Below are 19,715 nucleotides of genomic sequence, written 5' to 3' on the forward strand. Positions count from 1 at the left end.
AAGAACCTAGGGGTAAAACGGGAATAAAGACACAGACCTACTTGAGAATGGACTTGAGGATATGGGGAGCGGGAAGGGTAAGCTGTGAAAAAGCGAAAGAGAGGCATGGACATATATACACTACCAAACGTAAGGTAGATAGATAGTGGGAAGCAGCCGCAGAGCACAGGGAGATCAGCTCGGGGCTTTGTGACCGCCTGGAGGGGTGGGATGGGGAGGGTGGGAGGGAGGGAGATGCATGAGGGAGGGGATGTGGGAACAGATGTATATGTATGACTGGTTCACTTTGTTATAAAGCAGAAACTAATTAAAAAAAAAGAATAATAAAAAAACATAATGGAAAAGAATATCAAAAAGAATATATTGTGTACAACTGAGTCACTTTGCTGTACAGCAGAAATTAACACCACATTGTAAGTCAACTATAGTTCAATAAAATGTTTCAAAAATTGAAAAAAAAAGGAACAGGAAGAAAAAAGTAAATTTAAGAAGAAAAGCTCAATTTTAACTAACATGGAGAAGAAGAAATTTGAGTCACTGATGTTATTGAAGTTCTCGGTCTAAGACTCAGGGTAAAAATGATGATACCGTACATAGAAATGGGAAAGATGGGATGAAAAGTTGTTTTTGAGAAAAGGATGAGAAATTTACATTCAAACATAACACTTAATGTGCTAGCAGGATATCCAGGTAGAAATATATATAGCAAGCAGCTGAGAGACAAGACTAGGTTAAGAATGAAACATTCAAAGAAACAAAAATAGAAAGAGGGGGAAAAATAGAAAGAGGAAAGATAAAAAGAGTGAGGAAAAAATGATCTTACAATCAGGATGAGGGTCCACAACAAGGTGCCAGATACAAGGTGATGACAGGACAGTTCTGAGGATGGAGCTGCAAATGAAATGAATTAGTAGTATTTCTTTTTCCCTAAGAGCGCTCTTCATCACACCATTGGGCAGCATGAGAAAATGAAGTGCCATGCTATGACCACTTGACATCATCTCTCTTAACTTCCAGACGTGCCCTGAAAAAGTATACCCCAGTAAGACTGCAACACAAATAAACCAGAGTGAACTAAATTAATGTTCCTAAGCTTTCCACCAAAGGTCCATTAATCTGTTTCACAGTAAGGATTAAATGTATTAAATGCATGAAAAGACTATATTTAAAGCTGAAATTATAATAAAAACTCAGAGAGACAGTATCTTCAAACGAAAAAACAGCAGGTAGTTCATGATCACCAGGATGAGAGGCAACTCAAAGTAAAATTACACATAATGCAGAAATGTTTAATGTGAAACCAGGTCCTGCCCCAAAGGGGTGATTGCTACAGAATTTTCTTCTGCAAAACACTCAAATGAAGGATCAGTAAAGAAGAAATGTCCAAGCATACAGTCTCACAGAACACTCCACAACTAGCACCTTTAATCAAAAGATAATCTATTAAATACCACAACACTCCTTAAGTTCTTGTTTTGTTTTGTTTTTTTAATGTAAGGTCATAGTTATCAGCACCTCATGGGAGTGATCAAAACTGGATTTGCAGACTTCTACAGTATGTTGACGATCACTTACAATAAAAATCAGAATGAGAAAGGGAAACTGACTGAGAGGACCACTGAGCCAGGTAATAGATTCGGTCTAATATATCCACACAGCAGGAACCAAATTAAAATGTAGATAGAATTCTAATATAGTCCAACTGTAAAGACTTGCTCCAGCAAACAGCTAATCCTAAAGATACAAAATTGGTTACATTAATTATTTTAGACATTTCTACATGTATAAACATGTAAGTTAAAAATAGCATCAAGATCACAGTGTGTGAGATAAAAAGGGCAAAACACACATAAGTTAGAACCACTCTCTTACCTGATGCAAGATCAGGTCATAAAATAATACGTACATGATTCAAAAGAATGCAGATGATTTCAGTGGATCACAAATTATGTAGTTAAATTCAATATGCCTTCTAATGGCATCTAAATTTTTCCTGAGAACAAAGCAGGATGTAATCTGTTACTTTCCATCTTCCGTCTCCTGTCCAATTCTTTTTCCCCATTTCCTTTCCCAGCTGAGCTGTGATACCACTGTCAGTTTCAGCTGCGCTGGTAAGGAAAGGAAGATTTCCGTAGTAAAGAAGCACATTTCTGTAATTTCCAAGGGGCTGTTTGACAGAGATGGAGGGATCTTGTAGACAGGCCTTGCAGACAGCTGTCTGAAGGAAATCACCGTTCTGCTTCAGTTAAAAAAAAAAAAGAGAAAAAAAAAGGAATGAAAGAAAAAAGAAAGCATGTTCATGGATAAGGCACTAAGAGAAAACAGTTACAATGACATAATCAACCTACTACACTGTTAATCATCCTGGTCATGGCAATGTAATAATAAGACAACCGAAAAGATTAACATAAGGGTAGACTTCAAACCTAGGGTATTTATTTATTTTTCTGGAAAGATGAATCTGAATTTTTATATAAATAAGGTTTACAAAACCCTGAATGTAGTAAATTAGAAGAGGGTAACGGTGCTATTTAAACTTCTGAATAGAAAAGAAAAAGATATTTGATATCTTTGATATTTGAGTGAAAATTTTCAACTACAGAATTTGCTATTTGAAACAAATTTGTAAAACTGATCATAATTTTAACCATAAAAAAGCTTAAATATTGAATAACAGAGGTTTTATTGGCTAAATTTTCTAATAAAAATGTAATAAAACTAGAAATAAATAATAAGAATCTGATCAATCATATCTTCGAAATTTTGAAACATATTTGTGTTGGTTTCCTAGGGCTGCAATAATAAAGCACCACGAACTGGATGACTTAAACAACGGAAATTGATTGTCTCACAGTCTGAAGATTTAGAAGTGTGAGATCAAGTTGTTCTCTGGGTTGGATCCTTCTAGGGACTGTGAGGGACAATCTGTTTCATGCATCTCCTCTAGCTTCTGGGAGGCTCAGGCATTCCCTGGCTTGTAGATGGTGTGCTCCCATGTACATGTCTGTCTCCGTCAAAATTTGCCTTTTATATAGGACAACAGTCATATAGCATTAGGGTCCACACTATTGACCTCATTTTAACTTAATAAGCTCTATAAAGACTGTATTTCCAAATAAAGTCACATTCTGAAGTTAGGATTCCAACATTTCTTTATGGAGGGAACACAATTCAACCTACATCAACATTCTTTAGGGTAGATTAAAGTTTCATACAATATGCATTCTGTGCTCCCTGTGGCAGCATCAGTGAGCACAATGCCATGATATCAGGCCTGGCCTCAGGACTCGCTTTGACAGATGAGATGTGAGTGGAAGCAACATGTACCCCTTCTAAGCAGAGACGTGGAGCCAAGACCATCTTTCCCTTGGTCACTATGGCAACATCATCTTAGATAGGGCTGCTCCTTTAGCCCGAGCAGGAAAAGTCATCACCTACACATAAAGGACATGGAACCTCCTTGTGGATGTAAGCCACTAATATTTGGGGGGTTATTAAAACTACAGTAAACCTAGTCAAATCTAACCCAAAACTCTCTAGATTACTTCAAAGAAGAAAATCAAAGTAAAAAAAAAAAAAAAGTAAAATCTCAGACTGTCTAAAACAAAATGAAAAGAACACTTCATAGTAAAATCTATGTGCTACAGCAAAGCTGTAACCAAAGGAAAATGCATCCCCTAAAAAACATTCATTACCAAAGAAGAAAACTGTAAAAGTTCAAAGAAAGTAATAATCATCTTAAGAAATCAGAAACATATGAAAGAAAATTTTTTTAAAGTAGCAAGAGAGAGTTTTAAAAGATTAAAACAGACCTTATTAAAAACAAAAGGGTAAAGGATAACTAAATCTAAAAGAATGTTCTAGAAAAATAGTATCAACATAAACAAAACCCTTATTAGGACAGAGGTCATGAGACAAAGAAAAGAAGCTAGAGAAAAGAGAAAGCGGGAGAGAAATGAGAGCATAAAGAGGAAGGAAATTTAAGAAAGGTAAGAAAGAGAGAAGCAAAATTAGGAATGAGAAAGGACACAAACACAGATTCTTGGGAAATTAAATACTCTTCAAGCTTACTTCCCAACATTCCCAGCTCCCACACTTGGCTGTGGCCTTAGGGGAGTACTCGCGGGCCCTTTAACTCTCCAGACCTTCTTCTTCACTAGAGAGAGGAATCACCTGATCTTTGCTCTTCCCTTGATATCACCATTTTCAGAATTTCTTTCCCAATCTTCTTCCCCAGCAATCCACATCAGATGTCGTCTGTCTGAGATCTTATCTTATATCCTGAAAGGTAGCTTTTTTTTTTTTTTTTTTTTTTTTTTTGCGGTACTCGGGCCTCTCACTGTTGTGGCCTCTCCCATTGCGGAGCACAGGCTCCGGACGCGCAGGCTCAACGGCCATGGCTCACGGGCCCAGCCGCTCTGCAGCATGTGGGATCCTCCCGGACCGGGGCACGAACCCGCGTCCCCTGCATCGGCAGGCGGACTCTTAACCACTGCGTCACCAGGGAAGCCCCCTGAAAGGTATCTTAAATCCTTAAAACACACTGAAAGGTAATCGTCTATTTCCAGCCATAGATTTTAAGCTTGTTGAAAGCAGTCATCATTTTCAGTCCTGTCTCTAGATGAAAGACAGGCGGTCCTCGTTTTGCACAGTTCTCTGGTAACTAAGATCAATGGAGCCATGTCAGTCAAGGACCCGGTTCAGATGGGCATGAGTTTCAGTTACACAAAATTGTGCAAATCCAGGACTGCCTGAATACAGTTAAGTGCCCAGTATTTGACATATACTAAGTAAAATATTGACGAAGGAATGGATGAATTCTCTAGAGCAGCTTACCCACAGACTTGGAGTTGAACAGAATTTTCAAAAAAAAAAAAAAAAAACTTTACTAAAAATTAAGATAGAAATAAGGAAAATGAGGACATCATAAATCAGTTCCTGAGAGTATTCTCTTGCAAAACTCAACATTGATCCTAGGTTCCTTTTCTTCCTAAACCTACTCCACAGTCATTCAGTTACCCAGTCTTGTTAAATTTTTCTTCTAAATATACTTAGAATTTCATTCTCCCCTATTCTCTATCATCATTAACAAAACTCACTCCTTTCTTTCTCTCATTCAGACTATTAGATAAACTAACTGATCATACTACAACCAAAAGAAATCAGCCAAAATCTTAAATCAATATTTAATAAATATATACTTAAAAAGTTTTAAAAACTTTTAACATATTTCAAATCTTGAGAGCATTTCAAACAAAGAGACAATGAAATTCGTCCTTACTGAAAAAAGCAAGAGAAGAACTGAGTAAACAGTGAGATCTCAAACAATGTTTATGATTTAACTTTTATTTAGTTTAACTCAAATTCTGGGAAGAAGCTTTTGATGAAGCTACCATATTTATTTGAATAAATTTATACTGCCTACTAGAATGCACCGAAATTGAGAGGGTCTATGATTAACAGCACTTAGATTTGATGGAATATTCAATAGATTCACAGAGGTGACTTATTTAATAAATTTTGCCTTAGGGAAAAAATTAAAGAAAAGTTCTTTAAATGAAGGCAGAAAAGACAGAACCTGTGAAAATCTTTGGGTTGAAACATTTAGACATTTTAATACAAAAATATTACAATAATATTTTGCCTATGGATACCCAATTGCTCAGCACAGTGTGTTGAATAGGAATTCCTTCCTCCATTGAACGGCTTTTGCACCTATCAAAAATCAATTGGGCATAGTTTTGTGGGTCTATTCTGGGGCTCTTTAATCGGTTCTATGTGTCTATCCCTCTGCCAATGCCACACTTTCAATTAATGTAGCTATATAGTAAGTCTCATTGTCTGGTTGAGTGATTCCTCCCACTTCACTCTTCTTTTTCCAGGTTGTTTAAGCTATTTCAGGTCCTGTGCCTGTTCATATAACTTTTAGAAAAAGCTTGCATAGGTCACACAAAGTCTGCTAGGATTTTGATAAAAATTATGTTAAACCTATAGAGTAATTTAGGTAAAAAGGTCATCGTTACTATGTCGAGTCTCCCAATTCATGAATATGGTATGTCTCTCCATTTATTCAGGTTCTTTGATTTTTTTTTTTCCATCAGCATTTTCAGCGTACAGATCCTGTACAAGTTTTGGAAGGTTTATATCTAAGAATTTCACTTTCTTTCACTTTCCTTTTTCCTAGCTATTCTTCACATCCCCCATATCTCTTTAAATGTATAAGGTTGGATGGTACAATAATTAAACAATCATATTCCCTTAAGCAATCACTCTAATGTGTTTCATGTGAACTCTTTGATTTGTATGTGTTCCAGTAAAATATATAGAATTGTTTGGTACATGTATTTTTTAAGATACATGTATGGTATTGTGCTACATACCTCATTCTCTTTCTGCCCTTCTTCACTCTACCTTATGTTTTTAAAGTCTATTCCTGTCACTAGGTATGCATCCAGTTGATTATTCCTCATGACGCATACTATTCCATAATGCATTTCTGTGTATTTTTCTTACTTTCCCTCAATTACAGACACCCAGACTGCCTCAACTCTCAGCTATTACAACAAACACTGCAATTAATATGCATTTATATGTCCCCAAATGTTTTCTAAAAAATTTTCCAACATATATATATATATATAAGCAGTAGAGAATCAGAAAGAAGAAAAAGAGGGAGAGAGAACACATATTTTTGCTAAGTGTTGTCAAATTGCTTTCCAGAATAGCTGCACCAGTGTAGGCTAATGATTATTAAATATATTCTTAATTTGCATTCTAAATATACGATCCCATTAAAATAACAAATACACTAAATATATTGCATAAGAGTTGCCAAATACAGAGATAATTTAATTTAAACCTACTTTGAAGGTTCGTAATAAAAACAAATTAAGCAGGTGGCCTAGATCATACTAAAGTATTGCCCTGAGACTACAGCTAGAAAGTAAATATATTAAACACAGATTTTAAAAATCATAACATGAACAGAGAATTTATTGTTCCTTCTTAAACCGCAGGACACCTTTGTCCACCCCTCTGACCCCTTTCCTAAATAACACTTTCCAGGGATTTAGTGTCCATCTCTCCCCATATTGTCTTTCCTCACATAAAGAGAAAACCCTCTAAAATGCTGCCCAGACAAGCAATAATATTTCACATTTCCAGCAGGTAGGAAGTAAAACTATCAAATAGTTACATAATTTTATGGAACAATAATTAGCAACATTTGGACCAAAATAAAAATTAGCTTAATGAACAGTACCCTCCAAAGTAGTTCAGTGAAATCTTAGATGAAACTTTTTGCCATATTCTACCAAGCACAAAACCTTTCACATTGCTCTGAAGACTATGCATTTACTTATTTATTCCATGCTGTTGTGAAAGGACCAATTTAAAGTTAATGGCTCTATCTAAAAACTCACAAATGCATAATCTAAAGAAATGTCAAAGTAAACTGCATACATCCCTGAAAGTGATCCAAATGGATCTAGCAATATCAAAACTGTAAAGCCTTTCACATGTAAAGTTATTCTCATTTGGCAAAGGATACTAAGAAGATTAAGGCTTTCATTAAGCCATTGAATAGTTTTCCATGGACTCTGTCGCTTTGCACCAAACCTTAGATTTTGGTGTTTATGTTAGTTTCTACTAAAGTGAGAGTCAAAATATTACAATTTAATACCATTTAATGAAATTCGAAATTACATCTGATTACCAGCTGGGCAGTAAAAAGAATTTGCTTTAAATGTACCAGTTATTATTCACCAAATAATTTCTCTCAATGGCTTGTCTGTACCATTAGAGAGCATGTTTGGCCATAACCGCATACACTTGCAATATAACTCTTGGAAAGCCCAACAGGAGCAGGTCCAAGGAGGGATACAGGAGTCCAGATCACCAAGGCCCTTCTCCTGCCTGGCCACTGAGGCACTTCTGATAATGTGCCAATTGACTTTATGCAATTCCCCACTTACAGAAATTCCATTAGACAATTTTTACCCTGAGATGTTTTGCTGCCAATCAAATGTTGGGGAAAAAATATACACCACAAGTAAAGGAAGAAGAATAGCTAACATCTACTGAGTGCTTATTACATACCAGGCATGATACTAGTTACTTTACTGGAATTACCATGACCAATCCTTATTAATTGCCACCTAGAAGAAGGTACTATTATTATCCCCATCCTACAAGCAAGGAAATGAAAGCCTAGGTGCAGGTCTTGAGAGAGTATTCAAACTCAGGTTCTCTAACTCTAGAACCCTGTTCTTAAACTCTTAAGCATGTTGCCTATCTGATAACAATAACAACTGTTTTCCCATAACAAAGACCAATGTTTATTCTATTTTAAAGTAGCTTCAGTTTATTCCTACTTATGGTAAAAAAAAATGAATATGCTTCATAAGTTAACATTCAAGTCAAGTTTACACCCTGAGGAGATGGAGTCAAAGAAAGTACAAGAGGAAAATATTCTTCAAGGTGCAAAAGTTCAATTATCTTTGTTTATACTAAAGTTAGCCCACAGGCAGAATTACTCTGGCATAAAAGAAACACAGCATAGCTATCCAACAATTACCTTTTATTTACTGTTATGACTTTCTGGATCTTGAGATGCTGTTTCAAGCCCTTTGCCTTCTGCATGAAAGCTATAGCATATATATCCCATTTATTGCTAGATATATTTTATGCTAAAAGCATGAAGATATGCATGGATAATTTCTCATCATGAACAGCTACATTGAGGAATGGCTATAAAATTTAAGTCCTCTATTTGCCTGAAGAAAGAGAGGTATTTTATTTTCCATTATATCTTACCACTTTACCAATTAAATATTATGGACGATTGTTTAATATTTTAATCTTAATCTGCTCTTCCCCCAAGGCTATAGAGGGAAAAAAAGCTTAACTATTAAGAACATTCCCACAGTTTTAATAAACTGTACTTTATAATCTACAATGAATTATTATATTATTTAAAATTTCAAATTAGACAATAATGCCACTTATATGAACTGTATTTCTAATTCACTAAGAGATGATATAATAAAAAGACATTATTGAAATGATTGATAATTATTGATATTGTTTGGTAAACAGAACTTAGTTCATTTTTATTTGTGTAAAATGTAAAATGTGCTCTTGGTGTTCTAAGAATTACCACCGGGTTTCCCTGGTGGCGCAGTGGTTTAGAGTCCGCCTGACGATGCAGGGGACACGGGTTCGTGCCCCGATCCGGGAAGATCCCACATGCCGCGGAGCAGCAGGGCCGTGAGCCACAACTACTGAGCCTGCGCGTCCGGAGCCTGTGCTCCGCAACGGGAGAGGCCACAACAGTGAGAGGCCCGCGTACCGGAAAAAAAAAAAAAAATTATCCTCCATCGGATAATCAACCAATGCCCCTGTTACACCCACTGACACCCCTCTTTTACTGAGAACTTTAGAAACAGGTGACAATTTGTCTCAGACTCCAGCTCTACCAACAGAGATTCCAAAGTCCAGTGTGTGTGGAAACCCATCCTCCAGTCTCTGCATCTTTAACCAGCCTCCACTACACGCAGGCACTCACCTCACAAATACACCCCCGATGTATTTTACCACAATCGGCCCCTCCTTGGCCTCATTTTTTCTCCTGCTACACCCTGAACCCACTGATGCTCATAACCTATCCAGAATCTGACCACTTCTTACCACCTGCATTGCCACCACTCAGGCCTAAGCCACCATGACGTCTCTTCTGGAATGTTACAATCATCTCCTAAGTGGGCTTCTCAGTCAGTCCACCGTAGCCCCTCTACAGGTCCCTCAACAATTAGATAGAGGTTTCTTTGTTTTGTTTTGTTTTTTTAAATCAAGCCACACCTATGGTTGAAAACTCCTGGTTCAGCAGAAAAGCCTAAGAAGCTCAACACGAGGGCTCCCGTCGCCTCTGTGGTAGCCTCTCCAATCTCCTCCACATCACCCACTGTGCGCCGCCCCAAACCAGCCTCCCTGTTGCTATTCCTCTGACATTCAAGGCACACACACTCCTGCATTCGGGTTATTCCCTTTGCCTAGAATGCTTTCCTCCCAGACATCCACAGAGCCAACACCCACACTTTCTTCAAATCTTTGCTCAAATGCCAACTTTTCTTTGACTAGACGATTTAAAATTGCAACCCTCCCAATCCCACTCCCCCGACTCCATGCTACATTATCTCAAAGCATTTAATACGTTCGAACTTATACCTGTATTATATAATATTTATTTTCTACTTGCTGAAATGCAACCTTTGAGGATAGGGATCTTTTGTTCATTCACTGAAGCATACCAAGCACTGAGAGCTATGCTGGCACTAAGAGTTTGCCCCAGGAATATCTGTGGGAGAACAAATGAATTTCCTGTCACCTGTGCTCAACCACGTATCAGCACTTCTCTACTGGAACCCTCTCCCTAGGCAAGAACTAAAAAGGGCTAAAAACAGCCATACCATCGTGCATACTGGTTTTACTATTAACTAGTTGACTCCAATGTTAGCCTTCTAACTGGATTTTGGTTCATTTTCTTTCCCATTTCCCACCACAGCTATTCAAAACTTCACCACCATACACACACTTCCTATTCCATTTCACACCATCCCCTAGAGCTCCAGCAGGGTTCACTGTCCCTAAGCACATTGCCATAGAGGGTGATCACCCCCAAACTTGGGGTTCAACCAATAAGGCAGAGGAAAAACAAAAGGTTTTCGTGTGGCATATGCCACACAACAACCATAGTGAGACACAAATTAATATCTCATGATAAACTACTACTTATGAGGTAGTACACAAAATGTGAAAAGACACATTGTTGAGTTTTAAAATAATTTCTTTAATATTTTAATAATGCCAATATTTTATCTTTCTTGTAAAAATAATATAAATAAATTGATCATTAAATCATAGCATTACCTAGCTTAGATAAAATTTTGTAGGGCCTTAAAATACATTGGACATTTAATAGAGACAAATCACCCTTCATGAAACTAAATATGTTGACTCAAAAACAGCTATTAAAAAAATGATCTATCAAAAGAGCTGATAAGTGCATCAAGGATATATTTCAACAGAATTTGTTAATGAAATTTATAATCAGTAAAAACATATAATGAAATTATTACTTTTACTGTAATTGTATTCTTCACATTAAATAAATTTAGATATATTCAAAGGATCCCTCAATCTTTACCTTTCTACCAGTCTCTTATAAACAGGGAACTACCCTACTTTCAATATTAAAACTGCTTACTGTTAGAAATATTAATTCCAAGACACACACTGACAAAATATATTAGCTGACATCATCAAAAAAATCCATATTCAGATGTTAAATGCACAAAGCTAATCTGGGGGTGGGGGAAAGCATGAATTTCACTTTTTAATATCATGTACATTTTAGATTGCATTATCAACATAATGAAAAAGTTTGTTCATGGAGTAAAAGGTTTTTAAAAGAATTCATAAATATTACATTACAAAGTGAGTGTCAACCACACATTAGTGACATCACAAGTTTCCCTTGAAGTTTACTGCCACACAATATTTAGAAAAATTTGATATTAATTCAACTTATTTTCTTTGTCTCTATATTTAGTTATAAGAAAAATATTTTAAAGAAAACATTTTGAATCTTCTAAAAATGCCTGATTAACTTTAATAGCCTATTACTACTTTTGGAAGTAAACACTTCTAAGATAAATGAGCTCTGTTTCAAAAGTAGTTAATAATTATTTCTTTCTTTCCATAGATTTCTAATGTTATCAACATTAACATTTGAAAATATAAAACAGACTCAATTTAAATACTAGGAAAAAAAGATTATATACCTTGTCTACACTTTATAAAAGGTCACTGTACTTCACATGAATGTGGGATTTAGGAAATTCATTGTTTCTAAAATATCGAATAGACAATAGATTGATCAACAAGTACTAATTTTAGAGAGTAGAATGGCGCTTAGCAGGGGCTGGAGGGCGGAGAAATGACCCTGGTCAAAGAATACAAACTTCTAGTTACAAAATGATTAAGTTCTGGGGATATAATGAACATCTCTGTGATTACAGTTAACAGTACTGTAGTATATACTTGAAAGTTGCTGAAAGAGTAGATCTTAAACGTTCTTGCTGCAAAAAAGAACTGGTAATTATGTGACTTGATGGAGGTGTTAGCTAACACCACAGTGGTACCCATGTTGCAATACATAAGAGTATCCAAGCAATGGGTTGTACATCTTACATTTACACAATGTCAATTATATCTCAATAAAGCTGGGGAAATTTTTAACATAAAAAGATAAAAGGTTTTTTAACCTAAAACAGAAGTATTTCTTTTAAATGCACCCTCAGAGCCACGTGACGGTTGCTATTTCCACGCTCATATAGTAAATGTAAGGAACCAGAAGATCCCCTCATCTCACCATCTGAGAAGAGCAGAGCATCACACAAGGAAGTGGGAGACACGAGGGCCAGAAAGAATGAAGTGAGGATGGTAGTTCCATGGACTGATGGTGGAGGGTGGGCTAGAAAACACTTGCAAACACAGGAATCCATGCTCAATGTGAAATTATTTGTGATTTTTAGATTTCACCTTCCTTTATCACCATCATCTCATAAAATTTATTTTAAACATACAACTTAGGTTAATGTGTGTACATGTATGTGTGTGTCTATGGAAGTGGTAATTAAGAAAAAAATTTTCATACTGAATTAATACGATAGAAAAGAGACACAAAAGCAAATGAAAGAAAGCAGGGAAGCAGAGGCAGGAGTAACCATGAGACTGCAGACTGTGGAAATGTGCAGAAAACTGGAGAGCTTGAATTGCCATAGAATATGGAAAGAAATTTGAATTATTTTAGCTAAAACTTTAAGACGTGGCAATATCTGTACCTAGAAGAAAATTTTTAATACATACAGAAACACAACATGGTACATATCCCCTAAGTGTGTATACAGATTCACAAGAAAGAAAATAAAGAACACGCAAAATAAAGAAGTATTTTTGGAAAGACATTCAGACACCCCAGTAATTAGGAGACTGCGCGTTTTGAAAACAAGATACCATTTCACATCTATCAGTTCATCAAATTTTATTTTAAAATTCTTTTTTAATTAAAAATTTTTTTTAATTTTTTTAGAATTTTTTTTTAATTCTGACAATAATTTCAGAATTATTGGGAAGTGTTGGGAAGGATGTGGAATAAGGACAAAGCACACCAACTGCTTGTGGGAGTTTAAATAGGTTCAGCTCCTTAGAAGAGTAATTCTGCAAAATATCTGGTCAAGTTGACGAGGTCACAGCCTATAAGCCCCAATTTCACTTCTATATATAAACCCTAGAGAAACACATGCCCTCGGAGACATGAACAAGAATGTTTGTTGCAGCACTACAAGTACAAATATAAGTTGGGAATTATTAAAATGTCCATCACAGGGGTGGTAAATAAATGCCACATATCTATAAAAAGAAATTGTATAAATCAATTCACATAGATGAATAAGAGATGGGGGGACAGATAAATCTCAAAAACATAACTAGTTGTAACCTCCCACATGTCCTGGCCTTTACTCAAAACATAGTACCTTGTAAGAATCATCCCTGTGATCCCTCATGTAAAAGTAAGATTTAACTAATATGAAGATAACAAAATGATAAAGACCCTGATGAAATGCCAACTCATCTTCTAGGCAATAAATGCACAGTTCTCACATTGAAAAGACTTAACTGAAAATGTATTTAATATAAAATCGAGAAAGAATTATTTAGCCTACCATAAGCAGGTTATTGTGCTTTCTAGATAAAATTATCATAGCAATAGGTGATATTATCATAGCCTATCATCAGTCAGAATTAAAACAACTAAAAGTTTACTTCCTAAAATTTTAAAAAGAAATATGGCAAAGTAACCTCTTAGTTCTACACTTCAATGTGTTTCCACACTTAGTTCTACACTTTTCCATTTTTTTTGCTTCATGCAAAGCAAGCTTTATTTCCAGCTGAAAAGTAATTTAAGCTCTGGAACTTTCATCTAGATTATATTAAAATTAGTCATTTTCATAATTAATAGGAGCTTGCTGACACAGATTCAAAAGAAAAAATTTTTAACATTTCAGAGATACAGGACAGTTGGATAAAGACCAATTGCACTGGTGGCTGCCGTGTGAGATAACACACTAAACCATGCGCTGCTTCAAACCAAGGGGAAAATGCAATCACATTCAGAATACACCACCGACAGAAACATTATAATGTGCTCCTTTCTGGTTACTGGGAGCGGCGGTGGTGGTGGGGGGAGGGGTACGCCATGAAGCTTGTAGGATCTTGAACCCAGGCCCTCGGCAGTGAAAGTGCTGAGTCCTAACCACTGGAAAGCCAGGGACTTCTCTCCTTCCTAGCTTATAAAATCAGTAAACAAATGTTGGCATATCAGAAGCCTGAGGGAGCCAATAAAAGTAAAATAGGTTGAAAATTTGCGCAAGGTACAATCTAAGCACCTGGCGGTGCTGGCACTTAGTAGGTACGCAACAGAGATATTAAATGCATGAAGGGAAGGGAAGGATGAAGGCGGAGAGGGAGAGCAGAACTCTTTCATTTTATTTCAGAACCAGCTTCCTGCTAAGTATCATTCATCCATTCATTCATTTATCCACATATTCATGCAGTTCAGTTAATTATATTTACTGCGTATCTGCTCTAGGTCTACAGAAAGAGAAAAGCCAACATGTCTCCTCAACACTGCCAGTCTAAGGCTACCTGTTCTCTTACCCTTGGGCCTTTGATCAGGTAATTCTCAGTGTTAGAAATAACACTGTTCCTTTATCCTTGCACATAATGCTCTTCCAAGGAATAATTTTAAATATTGTTCACCTCTATAAAGCATAACAAAAGTGAACAAAATAAGATTAATGTACTCCAGGCTTACCATTGTAACATTTATATAAATCTACTCATCTTCTCATACATTAAGATATTCAAATATTCACTACATCCTTGTGCCTTCGACTATATGTATGTGGATATGTACAAACATTTTACACCGGTTTTACAGTAGCTATACACTAGCTGTACACTTCACAGTAGGTAATACCTGTTAGTGTAAAAGAGGACAATGCTTTAATTACATCCACATTCTCACACTTAATTTACCTGCTTTTTAAGCAAAGATATTTAATTTTGAACACATTCCTATATTTCCTTAAAAATAGGAATGTAATTTTTATTAAAGTCCTAAATCTAACATTTCAACCCAAGAGGACAAGCTTACCAATCTTTCAAGTACTTTTAATCAAGAAGGAAAATCTAATTCGCCCAGAGAATGAAATCGTCAACAAAAATATTACCTCCTTCTTGGTCTAAGTATCGTTCATCACTGAGTCTTTTGTGATAACGCACACTTTTTAAATGCCATATAAAAAACTGGAAACTTCCAGAATAAAGACTTAGTATATACCATATATTTTAGAAATATGTGAGCTATTTGAAGATGAGAGAAATAGGAAAAGATCTCTAAGGAAAGATAAAACTTCTTAATCTTATCTTTATAACGTTTAAACAAAAGATAAGCTTCCGTATTCTCCCAAATATTCCTGCAGTTTATTTTTGAAAATTATGCTGAAAATTCTGTATAGTTTTAAATTAAAGAAAACAAAAACTAAGCCCTATTCTCTTATTTAAACAGAGATTTTAAAACTGACAAATTTGAAAGCTGGGTAAGAGTTGCTTTTTTTTTTTTTTTTTTTTTTTTACAGTGGTTGACACATTCTCTGTCAACTTCCTTTATTTCTTCATGAGTCACACCAAACTTCAGTGTATAAATAAATAAAACATTTATTAAAAATATTTGCAAAATGTTTTTTTCTTTTTTAAAGTATGATCTCTATTTTTATTTATTTTTTATACACCAGGTTCTTATTAGTTATCTATTTTATACATATTAGTGTATACATGTCAATCCCAATCTCCCAATTCATCCCACCACCACCACCCCCTACCCCGCTGCAAAAGGTTTTTAAGGCAGGCAATCCCACACTCATAAAGCAGCTGAAGGAAAACAAACTCTTTCACATTATTGCAGGCTGCCCGCTTTATTCATGAACATAATCAAGCCCCTGAAAATGAAGAGCAGTTGTTGTCTGCACTGTGACGAAGCCAGCAGTCTCTGTGCAAACAGCACCACTAATTTATGAAGAGCAACAGACACAGGGATACCCGCTTGCTCCTTTCATCTTATCAAAGGCTGTATGCTACGTGAATGACAAGCCACAGGACACAGTGAACCCCAGGTCGTACTTATGGGTTCTTCCAAAACCATATTTTTGTTTGCCTGTTTTATTTTCAGGAAACCTATAACAAACACCTTAACTGAAAAAAGTAGAATTATCCCAGTAAGGAGGCTGATTCCAGTCCCAGTGATATTACCTTCCAGGGCTAAATTCCAGAGCTGAATGTGGGCTGTACGTGGAATAACCTTATGTCTTCTGGTACCAGCTGCCGGCACTGTCTCCTCTCTTCGGAGCAATCCCAACCTCCCAGCCTTCATCTTACAGTCGTGTGGGGTCCGCTACACCCACACACCCAAGCGATCATCCTCACCAGTCATATCCAAATGTTTACTTCAAAAACATGCTCCTGAGGAACCCCATAAGATCTATGAGAGAAGGGACCATACTACATCCCAGTCCAAAGTCTTTTATAACCCACAATATGGCTAAAAGGACAGGGTAGTACTGCTGAAGTAGGAAATATAAGTGAAATATTAAAAAATAAAAAGATCGAAATGTAGCACATCTACTTACATGACTTAAGCAGTGAAATGATTTCCTTCATTAAACTGCTCTCAAGCAGACTAAGTTTCCCACTAAAATGTATTAGCTTCTTTCTTCTTAGGAAACACAAAGGCTGATTTGTGTTCAGACATTTTCATTACATAGAAACTAGACAGAGGGCTTTTACTTATTGATAAAGTAGCCTGTTCAGTTATGATACAGCAAATGTGATCTCTCAAATGGCTTTTAGCACATATATTTAGCTTGTTTTTATGGAACTAAGCCTAAATCTACTTATTCTACTCATTAAATTAAAAGCACGTATTCTTCTTGTAAGAGAATTTGTCCCAGTAAAGTTAGTCTTTAGGAAAATTTCTTCTAAAGTTGTCTTGCCTTCTCATGATTCTTAAATAAAATTGACATGTCACAAAGGGAGAACATGACAATTTACGATAACAAATTATATTTAAGAAAGGCCCTACTTTTTTCACTTTTGTAATTGATACTTAAATACACAGCAAAACTCACCCTATTAAATATATCAGGTACAATTTACTAAACAAAAAATAACAAAAATTATACATAATATTAACTGACACTCCAGTAGAGATAATCTCATGTCCTTATACTACTGATCAGTTGTCACCAAACTTTTAGCAATATCACCAAAAGTTTTCAGCAGCCTAAACCCATGTTAAAAGTCTAAACATTCCAGGTTTTATATTTTCCCCAATCTTTTGAATTTAATGGGCTCTATCTTGATCAATTTATCCAACAATATGTGAAAAGGTTTTTAGAGTATATTTGAAGACAGAAGAAAATGTTCAACTACCATTCATTGAGTCCCTATGTGATAGTAACTGCTGGCACTTTCTTTCACCTATATGGTTAACACTGCTCTCCAAAAAAGTAGGTTTGATTTGTCATGATCTTCTTCAGCCATACCTTCTTACTTGGAGGGATTTAGTTTTGACATTAAAAGATGAGAAATCATAATGAAGCTTCCCTGTTCAAAAATCTTTAGTGACTCTCTCAAACTCAAGTTGATGTTTCAAGTCTTCTGCCACATGAGTCCAACTTACCTTTTCAAGCATATGGTCCACAATTCCCATCCACATCTCCCTGTTCTGGTAAGGTTGATTTATTCACTGCCCCCTTTATCTCTAAAATGTATTTTCCATATTGTACACACTATCATTTTCGTAAGAAAAAAATCATTACATCACTTTCTGTGGGTGGTTAATATCTTCTAGTTCAGTCAGTTCAAGCCACCAATCTTTGCTTAAAAGGCATATCAATATATTTGCCTCCAACAATTTCACATGAATAAATTCCATAACATAAATAAGGTTGTTTTCTAAGACATCTAAAAGTATTACTGGATTAAAACATCTTAAAATCTGACATGTCACAATTTCTATTAAAAAAATCATCAATTCATCATGAACTACATTTTAATTCAACTTAAATTCTGTCCTGATTTATTATATTTATTTTATTTAATAAGTATAGTTTTAAAAATTAATCAGCTTTGTGATTTAGTTCTGTATGTAAACAAAGCACAAATTATTTAAATAGATTGACATTAATATACTTATTAAAAAGGAATACTAGCAGAAGTTATATTTTGCATTGAACAAAAGCAATAATTCGTTTGAAAAGCAGTGTAATCTAAATATTTTCATTCTAATAACATACAGAATAGCTAATACTTTATAAAAGGAAAAATAAATTAAGCTATTTTATTGTAGTAATAAGGAATTGTACAGAGGAGATGATTAAAATAAGAAAAAGATCACCTGTTTTCCAATGTATATTGTAATTTTATAACCCATTCATTTTATTTCTGAATATATTGGTTGAATTAAGGTTGAGTTCTGGTCGTAGCTGACCCTTAAACATCCAATTAATATTTCCTATTTTACTATTTATCAGACTTGTCTACCCTTCGATATATCACACTGGTGTTCTTAGGAAAATCACATGAAGTAGTAGAGGAACAAATTAGACAAATTTTTTAATTATATTTTTGAAAATGAATCTATTATTACCCAGTTAAAAGTGATGAGACTTTGTTTTATAGGCTATTTTAATAAAGTCTAATAATCATGTCTGTTCATACTGAAGTAAAACCATAGGTCAGAGTATTGCAGGATTTGGCAGAACCCTCAGAAAGGCATAAATTTCACTAACATTACAGACTCCCTACTCTAAGTCAATTTATATGCCCCAGAATGACCTCAGAAACAAGCTGTGAAGGTCAGAAAAAGCTAAAACCTCATTTTATACCAGAATAATATGCAAAGACCAAGAAGTAAACCTAGACAAATTTACCAGTATAATAATAATAATAGGTAAATTACATAGCAAGATTTATGTTCAGTTTCAGAAATGATACATTTACCTTGAAAGGCAGCTGTGTTTCGAGATATCAGAAACTTTAATGTAGAGCTGGATGTTTGAAGCACCTGCTGCATATCTTGGCGAGCTGCGATTTGATAACTTTCCTCCATCTTCCTGGTGCAACATGCAGGGGTTTTGGCTATGCAAACCTGAAGATCAGGCCCTGGAATACATAGAATATTTTTCATAATAATTACATGTTCATTTAACAAACATTACATGTTATGTATCAGACATTAATGATCAGCACGGCACATTACAGGTTCATGTTCTATATGCCCACCAGCAAAATGATACCAGTGGGTTGACACCAGCCTTAGGATACCCTGGTTCCCACAGGAAGCTGTGTCAGAAACTGGCCCCATCCACCAGCAGGTAAAAAACACAAACAAAGGAAGGTTAAAAAATATGCTACTAAACAACAAATGGATCACTGAAGAAATCAAAGAAGAAATCAAAAAATACCTAGAGACAAATGAAAATGAAAACACAACAATCTAAAATCTATAGGATGCAGCAGAAGAAGTTCTAAGA

At 35.4% G+C, this 19,715-nt stretch overlaps 1 protein-coding gene across 1 annotated transcript in view; it reads right to left on the reverse strand.

The window, feature by feature from the left end:
• Positions 1-19,715, reverse strand: part of GPC5 (glypican 5) — a gene marked incomplete at both ends in the record, with an annotated part of 1,327,667 nt that overhangs the window by 1,259,192 nt on the left and 48,760 nt on the right. The window contains one exon of the mRNA XM_079721818.1: positions 19,183-19,344. Within this exon, the coding sequence (XP_079577944.1) occupies positions 19,183-19,344 (162 nt within the window). The remainder of the gene's footprint in view (positions 1-19,182; positions 19,345-19,715) is intronic.

This window comes from Hyperoodon ampullatus (genome assembly GCF_949752795.1).
Source record: "Hyperoodon ampullatus genome assembly, chromosome: 16".
In the NCBI taxonomy this organism is placed as follows: Eukaryota; Metazoa; Chordata; class Mammalia; order Artiodactyla; family Ziphiidae; genus Hyperoodon; species Hyperoodon ampullatus.